Source organism: Ochotona curzoniae, unplaced genomic scaffold (assembly GCF_017591425.1).
Source record: "Ochotona curzoniae isolate NIBS_2020 unplaced genomic scaffold, NIBS_Ocur_1.0 contig_2927, whole genome shotgun sequence".
Classification (NCBI taxonomy): domain Eukaryota; kingdom Metazoa; phylum Chordata; class Mammalia; order Lagomorpha; family Ochotonidae; genus Ochotona; species Ochotona curzoniae.
In genome coordinates, this window is record NW_024465654.1 from 3877593 (window position 1) to 3900417 (window position 22825).

The 22825-nt window shown below is 45.7% G+C and overlaps 1 protein-coding gene across 3 annotated transcripts in view; it reads left to right on the forward strand.

The window, feature by feature from the left end:
• Window positions 1–18791, forward strand: part of FGD4 (FYVE, RhoGEF and PH domain containing 4) — a 96161-nt gene extending 77370 nt beyond the window's left edge. For all 3 annotated transcript variants that reach the window (XM_040978857.1, XM_040978858.1, XM_040978859.1), the window contains 7 exons: window positions 3116–3288; window positions 5579–5609; window positions 5794–5886; window positions 6139–6264; window positions 10073–10213; window positions 11424–11564; window positions 13911–18791. In XM_040978857.1, coding sequence (XP_040834791.1) covers window positions 3116–3288; window positions 5579–5609; window positions 5794–5886; window positions 6139–6264; window positions 10073–10213; window positions 11424–11564; window positions 13911–14168 — 963 coding nt within the window. In that variant the 3' untranslated portion in view covers window positions 14169–18791. The remainder of the gene's footprint in view (window positions 1–3115; window positions 3289–5578; window positions 5610–5793; window positions 5887–6138; window positions 6265–10072; window positions 10214–11423; window positions 11565–13910) is intronic.
• Window positions 18792–22825: the final 4034 nt, after the last annotated feature.

A 22825-nucleotide genomic window follows, 5' to 3' on the forward strand; every position in this document is an offset into this window, starting at 1 on the left:
TTAGCAATGTTTGGCTTTTTTCTTTCTCCTATCTTCTGGTTCACTCCTCAGATGGCTGTAACAGCCAGTGCTGAGGTCAAGGACCAAGAACTCCATCTGGGTCTCCAATGTGAGTGACAGAGATTCAAATACTTGGGCCATCTTCTGCTGCTTTCCCATGCACACGAACAAGGAGCTGAGTCAGAAGCAGAGAAGCCAGGATTTGAAGCTTGCACCAGTAAGGGAATCCGGGGGTCATGGGTTGAGGCTTAATGTGCTGTGCCACCTTCTGGCCCCACACCTCCGGTTCTTGGTAATATGGAGACTTGCTTCTAGGTTTCATAACAACCTAGGACTTAGAGAGATTGCTCCACTGATCATGACTTCAGTCACCTACCATGACGAAGTCCGTGTACCATGAGCTCTGTCACTGCTGGGACTTCTGCATTTGAATACTGGGGAAACCCAGAGACCAACAACTCAGTGGAAGGTGATGGTGGCTTATGCCATAGGAGCAAAGTGCATGGAGGGAGCAGGCTCCTTGTCTGCCTTCTTTACGTAATGGCATTCTGCTGTGTCCTTACTGTAAGAGCTCTCGCCTGCTTACAAGAGACAGCACAAGAGTAGCCATAAAAGGCAGAGCTTAAGAACCCCCATACTCCTGTTTCTTTGTGCCTGTAAATTAACAAGATGTGGCCGAACTTCTTACAGCACACTTAAGCACAGGAATTTGATAACACAGCAGCTGTACTCCCTTACATGGTAGCCGTCACTGAATTGGCAGAAGGAATCTGGTGAGTGTTGCTGGTGAAGGATAATTCTCTTCCTTGAGGATGTGCTGTGGCACTTGCAGCAGCCACGGCCTGAACCAAACCGCCTTTGGAGGAGGCCTTGGCAGAGTAGGGAAAGATGACCATGGAGAGCAAGGCAGCCAGCAGTTGCCTTGTTTATGCTGTAACAGGGACAGTGATGGGAACCTCTGGGTGGTTTTTCCAGATCTGCCACTGGAACACAGTGATCATTTTGTGATAAAGTCTCCCACCAGCAGTGTGACGTGTCGGCCTACCGGGACGTATCTGAAATGTGCTCTCCTAGTTCTGCATCCTCCGGTGCAGAACTGAAATTTAGGACAGTGGTTGCAGGCAGTTACCAGAGGATACAGGAGGAACAAGCGGTGAGGAGTTTGCTTCCAGAGTGAGTACAACAGTACATGAACATGACGGGCAGTGTGGGTCAGAAGAGGGCCTGGCAAGTCTAGACCGACTCCCAGAAGACTGGACAACTAGAATTGCTGGACTTAAGCACTTAGTCTGTGTACAACAGTGCGGTCTTCTCGACAGCCTGTAACTGTCGAGAGCACGGTCCTGTAGCCCTGGAGAGGCAGGGTGGGGACAGTAATGCCCTTTGCTGAGCCCCACTGTACACTGACATGCCCAGGAATGTAACATCTTAGAGAAAACTCAATAATAAACCAAGTATAGTAATCATGTTAAATTTAGCGTAGTGCTATTGGAAGGGTTAAGTTTTAAAGATCATTTTTTTTTTAGTTGATAGTTACTCTAGAAAAAATATAAATAACCTTAAAAACAATCTAAGAAATCAGAGGATTGGGCAATATGGCACAGCTCATGAAGTTGCCTCTCGAGACATCCACAGCCCCTATCAGAGTTCCTCTTGGAGTCCCGGCACCTCCTCTTTTGATCCTGCCTTCTGCTAACCTGCTTGAGAGGCAGCACATGTCAGTCAAGTTTCTGGACCCCTGCAGTCCATGTGGGAGACCTGGATGAAGTTTCTGGCTTCTGCCTGGCACAGACTTGGTAATATAACATTTTTAACTATTTTGGTTCACAGGGGCTATTTGTTACTAAGGATGAGGCACTGACCCTTGCAGGCAGCAGTGATGGTGCCAGTAGCTGGGTTGCTGCTGCCCACATGGAAAACCTGGATTGTATTCCTAGCCCCCTTGGCCACAGTCTGGCCTCCTGCAAGCCACTGTGGCAATTCAGGGAGTGAACTAGCAGTTCAGAGTGCATGTATATGCTTGCTCTATCTCTTGCTCGCTCGCTCTTGGTGCCTCTCAACACAGAAATCAGACACTACAGATAATCTGATTCAATTTCAAAATCAAGTCCTTCGTTTTCAAAGTAGACCTTCTTAGAAATAAATCCCTATCTTTAAAAACCTTTTGATAAAACATTTGGCTTTTCTTCCAATTCAGAATGTATGTGGTAGGGCCCAGTGCGATGGCTCAGCAGCTACAGTCTGGCTTTGCATGCACCAGAATCCCATATGGGCACCGATTCATGTCCTAGTTACTCTGCTTCCCATCTAGCTCCTTGATTGTGGCCTGGGAAAACAGTGGAAGGTAGTCCAAAGCCTTGGGATCCTGCACCTGTGTGGGAGACCTGGAAGAAGCCCTTGACTCCTGGCTTGAGCTCAGCTCCAACTATTGGGGCTACCTGGGGAGTGAACCAGTAGAAAGATGGAACATCCTTGTCTCTCCTCTCTGTAGATCTGCATTCCCAATAAAAATAAATAAATCTTTAAAAAATATATTCATCATACTTGAGTCTGTGATCCAGTTTGCCATAGTAACCTAAGGGATGTTGGCTCACTTTTTCCATCAGGTTCAACTCTACAGGTTCTAATGATGCTTAGAGCTACTAAAATGGGTATTTTAAGAAAACTTCATATTAAACCCAGTGGTTAAAAAGTAGTTGCTAATTTTTTTTCCCCTAGCAGCTATTTCTGATTGGCCCTAAAGACACATGGAAATTCTGGAGTTTAATAACTTTAAGAACTTTCAGGGTTCAGAACATCAAAGGTCCTTAATAAGCTGAAATTACTGGACTAATTTCCCTAAAACATTAGTACAAAATCATGACTGGTTTTAAATAAATTTCCATAAAATATCTGAGCTATGGAAGGGAAGTACAGCTTTAAAAATTTAAGGAGTGATGCTTTTCAATATAACTGTAAAATATGCGTGTGGCAGTCGGGGTCTGTGCACACCTGCATGGCAGCCCTGCAGAGCCGCGGGCCGAGTCCACGGTCAGGCAGGCTGGCTTTGGGTGACGGTGCCTTCCTGCTTTCCCTCCTGCTCCTGGCTGCTGATGTGCATTCTGCTTCCTTGCAGTTCAACAACATGCTGCTCTACTGCGTGCCCAGATTCAGCCTGGTAGGCTCCAAATTCACAGTCCGAACCAGGGTCGGCATCGACGGGATGAAAATCGTGGAGACGCACAACGAAGAATACCCACACACGTTCCAGGTGTCCGGGAAGGAGCGCACACTGGAACTTCAGGCCAGGTGAGGGGCGTCCCCGTCACAGAGCTCTCAGCAAACATGAGGCTCCTCCTAGGAGAATTTATGGCGGCCTTAACCCTGTGTGCCACAAGGCAGGCCCCAGGAATTGTTTTGCTAAAGTTTTATTTGAAAGGCAGAGCAACAGATGTGTGTACCCGGGGAGATTTCTCTTCTATCATTGATTCCCCAAATGCCTACAACGGTTGGAGCTGGGCCAGGCTGCAGCAGGAGTCAGGAACTCCATCCTTCCAGGCACCCCCTGTGGGTAGCAAGGACCCAGGTACTGAAGCCATCACCTGCTGCCTCACAGGGCACCAGTTAGCAGGAACCTGCATCTGCAGTGGAGATGGGACTTGGCTTCAGGTACTTTGACACAGGATGTACGCTCCTCCTGGAGCAGTTTCAACTCTGTCCCATTTGCCAGCAGGAGCGTGAAGTACAGGCAGCAATCAAGTGAAGTGTAGTGGATCAGAATGACTCACGTTAGTGTTGGGGACACAGTCTTTCTTACATCACTCACTGTGCTAATGAGCTGCTGTGAGCCAGTGCTCTCCACCAGGTCCCCCGTGGCCCTCCCAAGAAGGGAAGTAAGTCTGGAAGGTGCAGGGATGACTCAGGCCCAGAGCCCAGAGGCTCTGCACTGAGCTGACACTCGGCTGTCTTTTGGAGATATTTAAAGAGAATTTGCTTTGGGAGCCAGATGCGGCCTGGGTCAGGAGTCAGCCTCAGAAATGACTTCTTCATGTGTTTCCTCTTTCACATTCAGAAGGAAGAAAAGTGTGGCATGTTGGTTTTTTATAGTTCGTATTCAATGGAAATTAAAAGTAGAACTGAAAACAAATTTATTTTAAAATGTTTGTTTTTGGTTGAAAGAGAGAGAGGCAAAGACAGAGAAAGCTCTTCCATCAGCTGGTTCACTCCCCAGATGCCTGCCATGGCCAGTGCTGGGACAGTCCACAGCCTGGAGCCAGGGACTTCCTCTGGTTCTCCCATATGGGTGCAGGAACCCAAGGGCTTGTTTCCCAGGCCATTAAAAGGGAGCTAGATCACAAGTGGTTCAGCCAGGACTTAAACCAGCATCTACATGATGGTGGATGAGGGGAGGACTTAGTACAGTCATTAACCGGTATGACCCCATCACTGGGCCTCATTTGAGTCTTGGTTTTTCGTTTCCAGCCAACATGCACCATGCAAGGTAGATGATGGCTCACCTGCTTGGGTCCATGCCAACCATCTGAGAACCCTAGATAGTAGAACTCCTGGCTCCTGGCTTCAGCCCTGGCTGTTGTAGGTACCTGCAGCAGGTAGGAGGTCTGGCTTTTAGAGAATGTCTTCAAAAACCTGTGGGGGATCAGGCAGAGGATATGCCTACCAGGCGTCCAGCTTCTGTCTGGGTGACAGAACATGCCAACAGACCCCAGCTGAGAGCCAGGATAGCCTGTGACAGGAAGGAGCTGCTGGAGCCCTCTACCAGGAGGACAATGAGACAAAGGGGCTTGGCTGAGCTCAGTGCCCCAAGCAGAACCATTACACGTGGGCCTTTAAAACGGCTGTGTCTTGCTTTACCTATAATGGGTTAGGAATGGCACTGCCTTGCACCCTCCAGGAGTAAGAAGTTGTCCATCACAGGAAATGTTAAATGGCTCCCCAAGGCCTTACATGCATATTTTAGTTTTCAAAACTCAGAATCTTTTTTTTTCCTAAGACAGGCTATAACTAGTAGCCTTTAATAACTTTCATTTCTTTCCAGAAATCTGCAAGATGCAGAGCCTTTGGTGGTTAACCAGCATGAGGGCCAGTGTGTAGTAACGAACACCAGACTTAAGTCTTCCCATGAAAATGGTGTGTGCCGAGCAGTTAGTCCAGAACAGATCAATTCAGTTGCCAGAAGCTTTTTAATTGGAAAGGCACAGTTACAGTGAGAGAGGGAGTGACAAAGATGCTTCATCACTGGTTCACACAGCTGTGGCTGGGCCAGCCAGGGGCCCAGAACTCCATCTGCGTCTCCCATGTGGGCTGCAAAGGCCCAGGCACTTGGGCCATCTTCCTCCTTGCTCGTGTACATGAGTGGGGAGCTGGACCAGAACCCCGAGGAGAACCCAGCATGGTGGGCAGCAGCAACCCACTGTGCCACAGCTCTGGCTCCAGAGATTCTTCCTGGTTCAGGCTCTACTAACTTCTAGAGCATGTCTAAATTTTCTGGGAAGTAGGAACAATTTGAAAGTGTCGTTTTATTTATCAGTTATAATTCATTAATATCGTCTGCACTGAACTGAATTTTGTTTTGTTTTAGTTCTGAGCAAGACAAAGAGGAATGGATCAAGGTAAGCCTTGTTTCTATCGACTCTTTTCAGCATCAGCTATATGTTGTACATACTTATGCTTTTGCTTCCTATGCAGTCACCAGAACAAGTTGAATTAATTTAAGGGATTTCCATCAGATTTTAGTACTTCATCAATTTGCAGGGGATACGGTAATGTGTCCTCTGAATTTCATTTGTATTTCAGGCCCTGCAGGAGACTATTGATGCTTTTCATCAAAGGAACGAAACCTTCAGAAATGCAATTGCAAAGGATAATGATATGCAATCGGAGGTTTCTGTAAGTTGAATTAAATACTTCTAAATTCTTTTTCTCTCTTTGCAGAAAATCGATGTAAGCATTTTGTTATCAGCCCTCTCCTTTTGCAGGAGAGGCAGAACTAGCTGGGCAGAAGTCCTACTGTGGCTTAGCACGTATATGCTAATGAATGCCTTAAACTATTTAGTTTTGAGTGCATGTAAGAAAAAAAAAATGTTAAAGAACCTGCAAATGTAGTTTTTTTCTGTTACAACTCTTATTTTCCCCCTTTAGACTGCCGAGCTGGGGAAGAGAGCACCCAGATGGATCCGAGATAACGAAGTAACCATGTGCATGAAATGCAAAGAGTCATTCAACGCGCTGACGCGGCGGCGGCATCACTGTCGAGCCTGTGGACACGTGAGTGAGCTTTCTGGGTTGGGCAGGCCGCGAGTAACTGCAATAGAACCATCAGCTTAGGTTCACATTACTGCAGATGGAAAAAGAAAGCAAACAAAAGGAGCAGAGGAAGACTTCAAACCAATTTTAATTAGAAAAGGGGGGACCTAAGGGTCAGCATTTAAGATGCTGCAGAAGAGGTGAGAAAGAATAGATCCTTAAAGTGCCAGGGAGGAAAGAGCCTCGGGCACAGGGAGTTAAGTTGCTGCTTACATCAGCATCCCTTCACTGAAGCGTGTGCGTCCTGGCTGCTCTACCTGCAGCCCAGCAAATACACCAGGAAATGCAGCTGAAGGCTGGCCAGGTACCTGGGCTCTCGCCACCCACGGGAGACCTGGATTGCATGCCTGGCACCCGGTTTAGCCTAGGCTGTTGTGGCCACTTGAGGAGTGAACCAATAGATGGACAATCTGCCACTCTTCAATAAAAGCAATCATAAATAAACCAGTTACAACATACATATAAAAGGGGGAGGCACAAAGTACATTTCAGACAGTGGTTGGTCTGTTCTGAGTCTGCCAAAAGATCCCGGGCAGGAGTGAGTGGGTGAAATGTGGCACTAGCAAGTTGATGAGCGAACCAACAATCGAAGAAGCCTTGAGACGACACTGAGAGAGAACTGCCTCAGTGAGTAAGGGCAGTCTAGATGAGGCAGAAGTGTGTCAGCTAATGAGAAAACGGTTTTCTCTAAGTTCAAAGATGTGTGGCCCTGTTTATCTTGCTACAAGAGAACTATGAATATCAGTGTTTGAACTTAGACTGCCAGATGTGATTCACTTTCTGGCAGTCTGAGTCCAGCAGGTGTCCAGAGGAATGGACAACTAAGGGTGACTGCCTGAGATGTCAGGGTCACGTGCGTGTTGGCATCACCGAGCACAGCAGAGAACCATGGTCCATGATACAAAGTCCCCAGCGCACGCCTAGGAGTGGGGTAGAGGACAGCACGATAGTTACAGTGTTCAGGGACGGGCTAGGAGAACTGGGCAGAGCTTTTGAAGGCAACTGAAGGCTGGAAGGCTCCACTGGCAGCCCTTAAAGGTGAGATAAAAGGAACATCGGGCCCTGAGAAGAGATGAACTGGGTTAAGGCATAGACAGCCCTATCTATGGCAAAGAGGCGAGGCTCTCTCCTGCAAAGCAAGGCACGATGGATGGATGGTGGGGCAGAGTTCACTTGCCATGTCAGCTCACAGCATCTTATTTATTTGGTGCTGGTAAATTCTCTTTACTGTAAGTAAAGCTTTATACTGAGCAGTTGTCAGTATCTAGTAAGAAGACTCAAAAACATGTTCAATAATGGCTGTGTTTCAAGGTCCTTGTCTGATTGCTGGTTCATTCACTATTACTGTCATAGCTAACAGTGTTGATGCTGCCTTTTTTTTTGTAAGATTTATTTGTTTTTATTGGAATGTCAGATTTATAGAGAATAGAGATTTTCAATCTGCAGGTTCACTCCCAAGTAACCACAACGGCTGGAACCTCATCCAGGTCTCCCATGCAGGTGAAGGATCCCAAGGCCCCAGGCCATCCTCAGCTGCTTTCCTAGGCCACAAGCAGGGAGCTGGATGGGAAATGGAGCACCTGGGACGCGAACCAGTGCCCATATGGGATCGCATGCAAGGCAAGGACTTTAGCTACTAGGCTACTGTGCCAAACCCAATAATGCTACTTCTAAACATAAGCTGCTCAAGGTGGGGCCAGTCCTTAAGCTGAGTCACACGTGACGGGGAGGCTCCTAAAGGAACCATAGGCACTATCTTGTTCTGACTAATGAATATACAAGAGTACCTCAGGTTCTGGGGAAATGGCATTAAAAGGTGCGTGCTTTAGGAAGCATGGTGTGGTGCCGCATGTTAAGCCCCCACTTGGAATGCTAGTATCCTGTATCAGAGCCAAGTCCCAGCAGCTCTACTTCCTGTCCAGCTCCCTGCTGCTGCACCTAGGAAAGCAGAATATGGCCCAATATTTGGGTCCCTGCCAGCCCTGGAGGAGACACAGATGCACATGGAGTTCCTGACTCGGGCACAGTCTGCCCTTAGCTGTAGCAGCCATCTGGGGAGTGAATCAGCAAATCGAAGGTATATCGCTGTAATTCTGATGTTCAAATAAGTAAATCCTACAACATGCTACTAAAGTATGATATAGTTTCATTTTTTAAAAAATTTTGGTACAAAGATTTTGAAACCCTTGTACTTTTTAAAAAAGCATTTACAAAAAAAATAAGGAAAGGAGAGTTCATGGTAAATCTTTCAGTTAAATTTCACCTGAACTAAACATTTTTAAGATTTAGTTGAGGGCCCGGCGCGGTGGCGCAAGTGGTTAAAGGTCCTCGCCTTGCACGCCCGGGATCCCATATGGGCGCCGGTTCTAATTCCGGCAGCCCCGCTTCCCTTCCAGCTCCCTGCCTGTGGCCTGGGAAAGCAGTCGAGGACGGCCCAAAGCTTTGGGACCCTGCACCCGCGTGGGAGACCCGGAAGAGAGCGGAAGAGGCTCCTGGCTTTGGATCGGCATAGTATCGGCCCGTTGCGCTCACTTGGGGAGTGAATCATCGGACGGAAGATCTTCCTCTCTGTCTCTCCTCTCTGTATATCCGCCTTTCCAATGAAAAAAATAATAAAAATAAATCTTTAAAAAAAAAATTTAGTTGAAAGGCAGAGTTACAGAGAGGGAGAGAGACAGTGATCCACTCCCCAGATGACAGCACCGTCCACGGCTGGACCCAGCCAAAGCCAGGAGCTTCTGGCAGGTTTTTCATCTCCCCTACCTCACTCCAAGAACAAAGGAAAAAGTAAATAGGGGAGGAACATACCAGATTCAGTTGGAAGAGTTACACCACGGCAGAAGTCTTGTGTCTGTTGGTTGACTCAGCAAATGGCTGCAATGGCCAGAGCTGGGGCTCCTGTGTGTCTCCCACATGAGCGCAGGGGCCAGGCCTTGAGCCATCTGTTACTGCTCGCTCAGATGCATTAGCAGGGAGCTGGATTAAGAACAGAGCAGCCGGGACTCAAATTGGCACCTTACATGGAGGCTTAGCATGCCATGCCATGGCACTGACCCTACAAGCGAACATTTTTAAAAGAGCATAGGACATGGGGCCCGGAGTGGTGGCCAAGCAGCTAAAGTCCTTGCCTTGAATGTGCCGGGATCCCATATGGGCACCGGTTCTAATCCCGGCTGCTCCATTTCCCATCCAGCTCCCTGCTTGTGGCCTGGGAAGGCAGTCAAGGACGGCCCAAAGCCTTGGGACCCTTCACCTGCATGGGAGACCCAGAACAAGCTCCTGGCTCCGGATCAGCGCAGCACTGGCGGTTGCGGTCACTTGGGGAGTGAATCATCGGACAGAAGATCTTCCCCTTCTCTCTGTATATCTGACTTTCCAATAAAAAAAAATAAATCTTAAGAAAAGCATAGGACAGTCAGGAAGCCACAGCAGTGATCCAAACCAGGACACAATCTGTGGGATTCTGTCCTATTACAAACAGTGCAATAGAGGTGCTGAGAATCACTGTGGGGTGGCTGAGCTCTGTACTCACTGTGGAGGATGCCGATGGTCCATGGAGAAGGACGCAGGGCGGGGGTCTGGCTGCAGCCTCGGATGGTGCCCTTCCTGCAGAGGCTGGGGCGGGGGACGGGAGCCCCACACGGCAGCACCTACCCTGTGGTGGAGATGGCTCTGTCCAAGCAAAAGCTGCCTTTTACCTTTAAGAGGAAAAGTCAGTGCCTGGGTTAGTCTTGCTATCACATCCACTCGTTACCCTTTTCCATTTCAGGTGGTTTGCTGGAAGTGCTCCGATTACAAAGCTCAGCTCGAGTACGACGGTGGGAAACTAAGCAAAGTCTGTAAAGACTGCTACCTCATCATAAGCGGGTTCACAGACAGTGAGGAAAAGAAGAGGAAAGGAATCCTAGAGGTAGGAAGTACTTCCTGTTTGCTGTGTCAGATTTTTAGAGAATGCTGAGGTTACTTTGCTATGAAGAACACCAATCTATCCTGTTATCTCTCTTAACATTAGTTTTGTATTTTGGGATCCTGACTCTGTAACGTTAAACCAACAGCATCTGAGTGAACTGCGCTAATTTTGTGGTTGCAGCCCTCAGCAAGTGTCGGACTATGCATTGACATCTCTAATGCTAAAGTGCTTCCTTTCAGATTTCTCTCCACTATAAACCATTGCATGTTTTTCAAATTTGAGGTACCGTCTTATTACCTGATGAGTTCGTTATGAATCTCCAAGTTATTATGGTCATTTAACTGTGACAGTAATCTAACTGAAATATTTTCAAGTGCCTCAAGTGAATTTCACTTTCCCATGCCAAGGGAGTCATACAACATCTTAAACCTGAAATAAGTTTAAAGTCCAAAGATGCCTACAGTGTAAGGAATTACCTTAGATAATGAGGATTCTGTAAAGGGCCAGTGGATGCTATGGACCATGTACATGGTTTGAGTACACAATGGCCCACAGTGAAAAGGTCCAGTCCAAACACACCCCTCGTGGGCCCCCCCAGGAACACGCCCGCAGCCACAGATGCGCACAATACAGCAAGTCACATAACTTGTTTTTAAAGTGAATTTCAGGTTGTTTCTGAAATAAAAATCTCCAGCTAGCCTTTTAACCAATTACTTATTGGGGTATGCCACAAAGTTCCTGCAATGTGGAATTAAAAGTAATTTTGCACCAAAATAAATTTTTGAAATGCATGTATTTTTTTATCATATGCATTTCTCATGAAGTTTTTGAGGATTACTGCTTGTATTCTTGGACTTCAAAAAGTTTTTGAAAAAAATAAACTTAGTTTTCAGCTGGATTTTCTATGAAGTTTTGGATCTGTTCTATTTAAACCGTGGTCCTCAGAGATAATGAAATTAGGAATTTTTTAGTGTTGGCATGGGAATTGAATGGGGTAACACAGGTACTGAGCTGGGAAACACACCATAAGCAGTGAGTAAATTTTGTAGCTATTTTGATTCAAGAACTGGTAGTGATAGCGGACTTACACAATTGCGCGTGGATCTTTCTGGACAGCATAAACTTGCTGTGCACTGTGGGAGTGTGTGTTGGAAGGTGAATCTCTTCGGCATGTGGCCCATTGCGTTCCTTCGTCTCCTGATTCTTCCAGATTGAATCTGCTGAAGTGTCAGGAAACAGCGTGGTGTGCAGCTTTCTTCAGTACATGGAGAAGTCAAAGCCCTGGCAGAAAGCTTGGTGTGTCATCCCCAAGCAAGACCCTCTCGTGCTGTATATGTACGGCGCCCCTCAGGTATCTAACCCACACGCACCTGGCAGGTTAGAGGGAGGCAGGACAGTCCAGCCTCTGCCATCACCCCTGCATAGGACACGGGCAGCTTCACTGAGTAGCAGACTGGAAAATAGAGGAAGAGCCAAGTTAGTTAAAGCTGATTGACTCTAACAACCAGGATTCGTTGATTTCTGGTTGAAAGGCAGATTTACGGAGAGGAGGAGAGATCTTCCATCCACTGGGTCACTCTCCAAATGGTACCCAAGGGGCTGGACTCACCTGAAGGCAGGAACCTCTTGTGTGCCTCACATGGATCCAGTGCTTTCTGATAGAAAATGTGGGCATCGAAAGCAGTGGCTTAACCTGTTGTCTGAGCACCCATCCTTTGACTTATAAAGGACTCTTTGGGGATGGCTCCACAACTCACTAAGTTAGGCTACTGTGGGATGCCCAGCTCCTGCTAATGCAGCTGGAAACGCAGCACAGATGCCCTGAGGGGAGTTCCTGGCTCCAGCTTTTGACTTGGCACAGATCCTCTATTGCATTTGCATGTTCACCCCCCCCTCCCAATTTCTGTAAGACCCCTGTCTCTGAAACTGCCTTTCTAGTAAGTCAGTCCTTAAATAGATGATTCTCACAGATTACCATTTAAAGGATTAGAGTTTTGGCACTTATATACTGCAGGAGTAGGAGACGTTTTGGCACAATCAAGATCCAATAAGTTAAAATCGTTTTTCTATTTAAGATTTATGTGTTTGGCTCCATTAACTAATCCTTTACCTCCAAGCTCATGTCCTGGCTTCTCTACTTTCAGTCAGCTCCCTGTTTATGGCCTGGGAAAGCAGCAGAGGATACCTAAAGCCTTGGCACTCTGCACTCAAGTAGGAGACCCAGAAAAAACGCCTGGCTTCAGATCAGCTCTGACCATTGCAGCCATTTGGAGAGTGAACCAACCTTTTTGGAAATCTGCCTTTCCAATGCAAATAACTTTTGCATTTGAAAAGATTTGTGTTTGAAATCTTTTCAAACACAATTTTTTAAAGGCAGATTCATCCACTGGTTCACTCTCCAAATAGTTGCAGTGGCTGGAAGTGGGCCAGTCCAAAGCTTAGATCCAGGAGCTTACTTGCCATCTCCGTGAATGCAGCAGCTCAAGGCTTTGGGCCATCCTCTGCTGCTTTCCTAGGCCACAAGCAAGAAGCCGAATCAGAAGTAAAGCAGCTGGGATTCGAACCAACACCCATAATTGCAAGCTGAGGCTTAACCAGCTATGCCACACTGGTCCTCTTTTCTCTTATTCCTTGTTCTGAGAAAATGTGAGTCGGATCAGAAAGGAACCCAAGGAGGAGGAGGAAAGACTGGGGAGCTGGGGACACAGTGGCTCAGCAGGTTAAGTTCCACCTACCAGTATGGAGCAGCAGTTTGAGCCCTCACGCCTCTGCTTTCACTCCAGCTCCCTGCTAGTGCCCCGGGAGGCAGCAGGTGATGGCTCAGCGCCGGAATCCCTGAGATGCACTTCCGCAATCTGGATGGAATCCTTGCTCCACCTTTCAAATGAAAACAAAGACGGGGGATTTTGCTTTTTACTCTCTAGGAAAAGTAAAGGGGAGAGGGGATTTAAATCGATCTTCCATTTACATTGTTCAGTAGTTCTTTGCGGATGGAATGCATGGTTCTGAGGTCAATCTGCAGGAGTAACTGACAGGGTTTAGATACCTAGAGCAGCACCAGGTACTGATGATGCTGTCCTTGAACAAGAGGTCCATGGATTATGGAAATACTTTCTGTACCTGCAGCATTTTTAGCTGTGTCTACATTAGCAGCTAGTAACACATTTTATTCAACATCTGTTTTCCCGGTGTCTTTTTCCTTGCCACTTGCTAGTGTTAGATACTAAGATGGCTCTTACTCTCTTCTCTTCTGAGAGTAAGTCCATTCAGTGAAGAAGGAATAGACTCCAAGCTGACTTAGATGTCAACTCTCCTACTCCATGCAGCCAGTGTCACTGTTGCCCACACGTGCAGGCATGGAGCTACTCACCAGGGCATTCTCCAGGCCCACGGAGAGCCACAGTGAGGCTCTGCATAAGGGACAGATCTGCCCACAGCTTCTCTCTCCAGACGCCTGTGGGACTGGGCCCTGGCAAAGCCTGGCCACTCTCAGTTGAGGTCTCCCACGTGCTGGCAGGGTTACAACTCCTTGAGCCATCCCCTGCTGCCACCCAGTGTGTACAGCAACAGGAAGCTGGGATCATGAGCAGATGTGGGCTGCAGGGATCCCAAGCAGCAGCTGAGCCATAAGCCCACCCCTGGAGCAGGGGCATGCAGGGCCACTTCCCGCACATCACGCTCCGTGTTGTTCCCGCAGGATGTCCGAGCACAGACCACCATCCCCCTGCTGGGCTACTCCGTGGATGACATGCCGAGGAGCGCAGACCTGCCACACAGCTTCAAGCTGACCCAGTCCAAGTCTGTGCACAGTTTTGCTGCTGATAGTGAGGAACTGAAACAGAAGTGGCTAAAAATCATCCTCTTAGCTGTCACAGGTGAGACTGCCGATGGTCCCAGTGAGCACGTGGCCACCGTGGATGACCATCCTGAACCTAAGAGAAAGTCTGAGTGCTGAACGCCAGGCCAGCCCCGCATGCAGAGGCTGAAGACATTCCCAGCTCTCCTTCCTCATCTCCTAGCACTTTATGTTGAAAACAGACTCATCAATGCACCTTTGGGCGACTATTTTCCTATATTGATGTATTCTTGAAGTTACTGTGTAGAACCATTCTCCTGATAAAGTTTTGAAATAATGTGAAAATGCAATTTTTATGAGCTATCTCTTGATTATGTCCTTTTGTCTTGAAGGAAATGGTATCAATATATTACACCACTACCAAGTTAGAATGACCCACTTTCACGTTGTCTTTCACACATAGGACCTATGAGAAAGATATACCTCTATGTTGCCAAAATAGATCTATGGTGAAAAATACAGGGACAGTTTAGGCTGTTGTATTAACTTATTTAGTTTATGAAGCTCAAGCTGCATAGAAGACATTGTTATTTTAAAACAAAAAAAGGACAAACTGTTGGTATTTAAACTTGCAACTTAGTAGCATAAGATATTGTCTTAGTATTTCTAGAAAAACATGTGAAGTACATAATTCTGTGTATATAACATTAAATCAGCATATATATGTATATCATACATGCTGTTCTCAGCTTTAGGTCACAATTATCTATATATTTTTTAATATAAAGCATGTTTCATCTTGAGACTGGGCAGTGTACCAAATTGAAATGTTCTTGGTGATGGCGTTGAATGATGTTGACCCTTTCATAAAGCAGTAACTTACATGACATGGATATTTCACTGAACTCCAACAGGATTTTCAGGGTGCTGTATGTCTATTATATGTCTAAAAACAGTGCCTCTCTTAGAAGGTGCTATGAACACCTGTTAAAATAATTTCACACGCGGGTCTAATACCGCTTCAGTCTGGATTATTCTGAACAGCAGTTGCATTTTGGCTGCTGGGATGCTCAGAGTCCATGGATTTTGTTACCAGTCACAATCCTATAATCATTGCAGTACTTACCAGCATGAACAAATTTTCACCAAAACCTGAACTCTGAGCCATACACGCCGACTAGACACATGGCCTATCTGCGTGTGTGGTAAGGGTTTCCATTTCAAGGACTGCTTGTCATGAACACGCACTGCGTGGGGCTTGTTCCACTGTGGAAAGCTGAACGAGAGCCACGCGTGTCAACTGTGCTTAGAGTTCGGCAGGCAGTGTAGATAGCAAAGGAAAGATGTTCCTCCCCCTCCCTCCGGGCAGCCTTCTGCAGTGTCCATGGGCCTAAAGACAATGCTTTCTCCTTTTAACCTCGGGCATTTTCCTGTACAGTCTGTTGTCATGAAGGCTGCTCTTCACATTGTACTTGGGCTACAGTGCCACATTAGGTCAATGATCCGACTTAATCCTTTGCTCACATCTGTCCCTTCACATGACCCCAGTCAGCTGGAAATCCACAAGAATGACCCTACTCCTATAGCAGAAATGTCCGTGTATCCAGCATTACACACTGCCACACATTTCACTAGCCTCTATCACTTGAGCACTTACTGCTTTTTTTCCACTCCAGAAAAAGCAAGTGGACCAATTACTGCTGGCAACATTAGTGTCCTGTTGTCCAGAAAGGCATATTAACATTAAACCAAATACCTGAGCCAAAAGGAGACAGAGGAGTTCTGTCAAATTGAGCAGACTTAGAGAAACCTTACACTGCTTCTCTTTTCGACTTGCCGACCTTCTGTGTGTGTGTGTGGGCACTTGTGTGACACACTCCTGTGTTCAGAAGGCTTGAGAAAGTTAAAGTATAGCTACCCATAATGCTTTGGTTTTCTTAATGTCAAGAAAAGAGAAGCAACAAAAATGTAAAATGAAAAGAATTTGGAAATATGTGGGCTAAGATTTATGAGTGATCACTTTTTAAAACTATTTGAACATCAAAAATATACCTTCCTTACCATTAACAGAACTAGTACGGACAGGCTCACATTTTGGCTCAACAAATGTGATTTAACTTAGTAAATATTCAAATGAAAATATTGTACTTTTTTTTTAAAGAAAAAGTAATGTTAAAAGACATATTTGAAAGGCAGAGAGGAAGGGAGAAAGTGGTCCTTCATTAGTTTATTCCCCAAAAGGCTACCTGAGCTGGGGGCTGTGCCAGGGAGAAGCCAGGCACTGCCCCGCAGGCTCCTTCACCCATTGCTTCCCAAGCACATAGCAGGAAACGACCAGCAGGAGCAGCAGCCAGGACTCTGCCTTGCTCTTCAATGTGGGTGTGAGTGTCCAAGTAGCAACTTCACTCGCCGCTGCACCACAATTTCCACTTAGCAACTTTTTATAAAAGAAATAATAGTACTCGAATAGAGTGTCACGTTCCCCAGTCAGCATGTTCATTTTCCAGCCCACATCCTCAGCCATGCACCGTGAGCAAGGAACTGCCTCCTCCACTTCCCTTGGTGAATTGCTAATACCTTCACTTGGACAGAGGTAACAAAACACTCAACCCAAAGAACCGCTAATCAGGATAGAAGGCAGCGCCGTTGCTTTCTAAGATACCTGAGCAGTCACGGCAACTTGAACCTTGAAAACGACCATCAGTTGCTCTCCTGCCAAAATCAGCATTCCCAGCGCTTGTCCCTTATGTGCTGCCGAGTCACGTTTTCTTTGAAGTCCCTTTCCTCCATACTCGAAAAATATTTTTGCTATTTACAAAACAATGCAATTTTCTAAACTTAAACTTTGCTTTCATGGAAAATCAACCTTTTGTGCAAACTTTTCAACTAGGAAAAATGCCACCAGCCACTTTGGTAATCATGAAATTGTTAATGCCACTGTACATGCAAGCAATAAAACTATTCAGGGCATGGTTTACACTGAACCCTAGCCACACAAACATACAGAATTGCTTCATAGTATAATGCAATTGCTGAATACAGGGGAGGCGACTGGAAGGCAGGAGGGTATCGAATAACTGTCAACAGCATTTTACTTCTGCAGTCTTTGCAGACAGAAGCAAAGCTTACCAGCACCATCTCATCAAGCTACCTGTGGTTTAAATAGACACGCAGCTTGATCCTGAATTGTTACTATGTTACCCCCATTTTTTAAAGTAACCTTTTTATAGCAACCAGTCTTTTAAAGGTACCATGTCTACACACACACACACACACACTCTCTCTCTCGCTCGCTCTCCTTCATAAGAACAGTAAGTAGTACTTCAGGGTTATTGAAGATTTATTGATGCCTTCCAAAAATCTATCAAAACCACTTTGCAAGCTCAGTTCTTTTTTCTCTCTATGGAAACAGGGTATGGGATATGATTTTGGTTTTCCTTCACATTTTTTTCCCCCGTTTCTAAGCCTGAGTTCTTATTCTGAGCCTGCTGTCTGTGATGTATCTCTGATGAGCCTCTGGACAATGTTTCCTGAGAAACATGCACCAACAGGAGCAAGAAAGCCTTCAGGGAAGAAGCCTGGTTTTTGTTCAAGTATCCTTGCTATAATGCAGAACAGAGGATGTAAAAAGTCCTGCATCACATGATGTTCCTGTTCGCAGGTCTAAGACTAAGCACATGGTATTTATAAACTAAGAGTAATTCAGAATACAAGGATGTTTTAGTGTTTAAGTTTTGTCTTATCCAAGAGTGTACTCGTGTAAGAACTGTGGCTGATCAATTCCCATACTTAGAATTGTATTGGCATCTAGAGACCATTATTGTTATTTATTCTTTATTCTTACTCAATTTTTATTCATACAACTCTATTTTCATACTACTATGTGCTATGGGTTCTATATCTGTGGAAATTATGATTATTATAATACCATAGTAGACACTAAGTCTACATCAAAAACCTTGTGTATTTGGGTGTGTATATATGTAGAAATACTTTTCAATTCTTTCCATGAGTGAAAATTTTATAGAATTTTTTAAACGTAAATATTTTACCAGAATTTACCAGAACTTGAAATGTGTCATCTTCCCTTTGCCACTCGCATGTACTCAGTTGTGGGCTTGGATTTTTTCTGTCTCACGCCTCTATCTGCCAGAGAGGGGGACACAATGCTGCTGTCTAGGGCAGAACAAGAGCAAGACAAGACCTGCAGATGCGAAAAGCAAGTGCACTCTAAGCAGGAATCTATGGAGCTTTAAGCTATTTGAGCTATCTTGGCCTCTAAATTATAGAATACAGCATCTGCCATTACCTTCCTCTCCTACTTTGGGTTTAAGAAAACAATTTCATTCTCTTATACCATATTCTATTCATTTGACGGAAGCAGAAAAGCCTCTCTGAAGTGAGTTCTTGGTCAGTTACGGACGAGGCATTCGAGGGCGCTGCCTGCCTGGGTGTGCAATAGCACAGGGTGTCTTCACGATTGTTTCTGACTTGGAGTCACTGACAGTTATGGGGAGGTTTGCCCTTTGCCTATAGTTGTGGTAGATGTAGTGAGAAGATCAAGACATCTCACTGGGTATTTTACTAATAGAATAGTAAATATATAGAGTGAAATCGTTTGGGGAAGAATTGGTCTGTGGGGACTGTTAGCATCACCGGACTACATTATGCATTACTCTGTCATTAGCAAAACAATCGTATCTGTGAAATATCCAACTTTATAACCAAATTAGCATTTCATGTTGTGACAATTGACTGGTAAGTGCTATCTAGGTTTTTCCTCTTGAACCGGTAACATTTGAAAACTACGTTACCAGATTTTTACAGTTGACTCAAATGTGAATCAGTGTAAATGACTAGTAATTTTTCTTTTCTAGCTGTATGAATGTAAAATACTTGCAGATAGTGTATATATTGTGTAACATATGTATATTTGGTCATAAGGCAAAGAATTAGAAACATTGTAAAATTAAGCACTTTAATTCCTATTAAACATTTTTATCTTATAAATAAATATGTCCTTAAATCAATTCTGATGCCTTAAATATTATTTCATCTAGGATTGTGTATGAGAGCACTTCTAGAAGTTCATGGGGAATATGAACGATTTATGCACAGATTTCACGGTTTCTTGCATCAAAATAAACCTGTCTCTTGATTCCATTTTCCATTAACTTTCCTTTTATGCACAGACACACGTATATAGAGATCTGCCATTTGCTGGGTCATTCTGCAGATATCCACAGCCATGGCTGGGTGGAAAGGACATGTCAGCAAGCCGGAAGGGACCCCATCAGGGACCCCCGCATCAGAGGCAAAGACCCAACAGCGTGAGCTCTCACCTGCTGCCTCTCGGGATACACAGCAGGAACTTAGAATCTTCTCAGACTTCACATCAGACTGCCAAAAAGTTCTGTCAGCTTCTCACCAAAATACATCCAGAATAATTCTCTGGCCAGCTCCATTGCTGCCACCCTAGCCTAAAGCACCATCCCATCTTGCCCTATCCAAGAGCTTACTCAGTACTTCCACACTTCCACCTTGGCTGCCCCCTCCCCTCCCTTCCTTCTCAGTCCATTCTGTGCTGCTCTAACAGAATACCCCCAACTGGACAATTCCCAATGAATGCAAATATGTTGGCTTACAGTTACAATAACTTCTTGCTTCTTAAAAGCAAACAGGGCCTGGTGCAATAGCATAGTGGTTAAAGTCCTTGTCTTGCACACACCAAGATCCCATTTGGGCGCCAGTTCTAATTCTGGCAGCCCCGCTTCCCATCCAGCTCCTGCTTGTGGCCTGGGAAAGCAGTTGAGCACGACCCAAAGCCTTGGGATCCTGCACCCGCTTGGGAGACCCAGAAGAGCTCCTGGCTTCAGATTGGCGCAGCTCTGGCCGTTGCGGTCACTTGGGGAGTGAACCATCAGACAAAAGATCTTCCTCTCTGTCTCTCCTCCTCTCTGTATATATCTGACTTTCCAATAAAAATAAATCTTAAAAAAAAAAAAAGTAGACAAACAATCGAACTCTTTGTGATGGGTACCAAACCTACCCACAAGGTGGAGCCCTCCCTCCTGGCTTCAGATCAGCACAGCTCCAGTCATTGTGGCAATTTGGGGAGTAAACCAGTAGATGGAAGATCTTTCTGTATCTCCGCCTTTCCAAAAAAATAAATAAATTTTAAAAATATATAAATGTATATATTTTAAAGGCCTCAATTTTTTTCTTTTGAAGGCTTAATTCTTAATACTATTAACATTGGCAACTAAATTTAAAGATGTGTTTCCAGGATCAGCACTGTATAAAAGCTGTCACCTTTAACACCAGCATCCCACATGTACGGCAGTTCAAGACCCAGCTGCTCCACTTCTGATCCAGTGCCCTACCAATGTGCCTAGGAAAGCAGTAGAGGGCTGCTCAAGGCCTTGGGCCTCCACATTCACATGGGAGAGCCAAAAGAAGCTCCTGGCTCCTGGCTTCAGACCAGCCCAGGCCTGGCTGTTACGGACACCTGAGAAATCAAACAGCCGATGGCAGACCTCTCTTTCTAAAACTCTAAAAATAAATCTAAAAAAAAAAAAAAAAAAAAAAAAAAAAAAATCCTTTTGGAGGGGACAATGTTGAGACGGCAGCACACACACCAACATGCAGCCCAAGGAGGCTGTGAAGGCACAACTCATATGACTTCCCCTTTCTAGCCCACCCCTGGGAACCCCCATTTCACTGGACCCAGGCTGTCTCCCCAGCCCTCTGCTTCACTTCCTTCCAACCAGGCACACCGCAGCCTCTGCCTTGCCACAGCACACCCTCCCCAGACAGCTGTGTAGTTAATGCCTGCACCAACTGAAGGCTCACCTTCAAGAGAATCAGCTTAACCTGCTGCTTTCATGACAGCCGTCTCCACTGCCAATGCTGCACAGTGGGAGACTGCTGCTAATACAGCCTGCACAGAGCCTCTGCGTGCCCTCCTCAGATTCTAAATCAACCCTCGCTTAGTTATGACACCTGAAACACTATGAGTACTTTGCAAAAATTTGTTATCCTGTGCTTAGAGAATGCTGACAAGACAAAAAATTAGTAGAGTTTTTTTTTTTCTAAGTATTTTAAAAACATAGTTGTTGGAATACTTGGATACAGAACCAATGGGTCACAGTCAGTCAGGTTTACCACCTTTTTTTTCCCCTAAAGTATTTAACACTTTATAATGCGTCAAATAATTTAACTACTTAAGATGCATTTGAGGTTCCAGCATGGCGGCATAGTAGGTTAATCATCTTTGTGTGGTGCTGGCACTCCATATATACATCAGTTCAAGCTGCTCCACTTCTGATCCAGCTCCCTACTGAAGGCCTGGGAAAGTAGAAGACAACCCAAGTCTTCAGGCCCTGCACCATGTGGGACATCCACTAGAAGCTCCTCTCTCCTAGCTTCAGCTCAGTTCTGGTTAGTGCAGGCATTTGAAGAGTGAACCAGTGGATGGAAGCTCTCTGTGTCTCTCTGTAAAATATGTCTTTCAGATCAAAATAAGTAAATCCATTTTTTAAAATATATATATTTCAGGGCCCGGCGCGGTGGCGCAAGTGGTTAAAGGTCCTCGCCTTGCACGCCCGGGATCCCATATGGGCGCCGGTTCTATCCCGGCAGCCCCGCTTCCCATCCAGCTCCCTGCCTGTGGCCTGGGAAAGCAGTGGAGGACGGCCCAAAGCCTTGGGACCCTGCACCCGCGTGGGAGACCCGGAAGAGGCTCCTGGCTTCGGATCGGCATAGTATTGGCCCATTGCGCTCACTTGGGGAGTGAATCATCGGACGGAAGATCTTCCTCTCTGTCTCTCCTCTCTGTATATCCGCCTTTCCAATAAAAAAAAAAAAACTAATAAAAATAAATCTTTAAAAAAAAATAAAATATATATATATATATATATTTCAGAGAGAGATGTATTCAGAGTGTCCATGTGCTGGCTGACTTCTCAAAAGCCGTTGACAGATGAAGCGACAGCAGGCATGAATTGTGAGCTTAACCTATACCTGCTCCATGGGGGATTCACAAGCGGCTGCCGGACCCATCACTGCTGCCTCCGTGGGGCAACTGGCAGGAAGGTGAAGCCAGGAGCTGCAGCTTGAGCCAGGCATTGGACCCAGGTCCTCCAGTGTGGCTGCAGATATCTCAGCCATTGGCTTAACCATGACGCTAACTGGGCATTCTAACTGCGGCCTCATCAGGTCTCCTTTCTACTGTCTGTCTACAGCTACCAGAGCTTCCTTAAGGGCAAGGGCTTTTTTCAGTCAAATTTGATCACTGATGTTTCCAATCCCCAGGACATTGTGCACACTCAGTAACCACTCATTATGAAGGTGTATGGAAAAGAAAAACATGACAGAATTTTCTTTCAAAGGATCAGATGGATAAAGTACAGACCTATGGAGAAGAGTCTAAGAAGCACGGAAATAATTCAACCTCTTACGAAATTCATTTCCATCCCAACATCAAAGTTCAGTTCCTGATGACGAGCTTAAAAATATTATAGATGACTTCAAAATGTACTGGTAAAAACCTCATCAACATTTGTACAGTGGATTCTCGCTTTCAGATGCCAGTCACAGGGTGTGTGTTGGGCCCATTGGTCAACGTGCCCAATTAAGGCATCCTCACTTCATACTGGGGTGCCTGGTTCAATCCTTGGCTCTGGATCCCAAGTCCAGCCTTGATCAAAGCGAATCCTTGAAGCCATACTTAGGGCTCTCAAAGCTGGATCTCTGCTACCCACACAGGAAATCCAGATTGGGTTCCTGGCCATTGCCTGGCATCTGGGAAGTGAAAG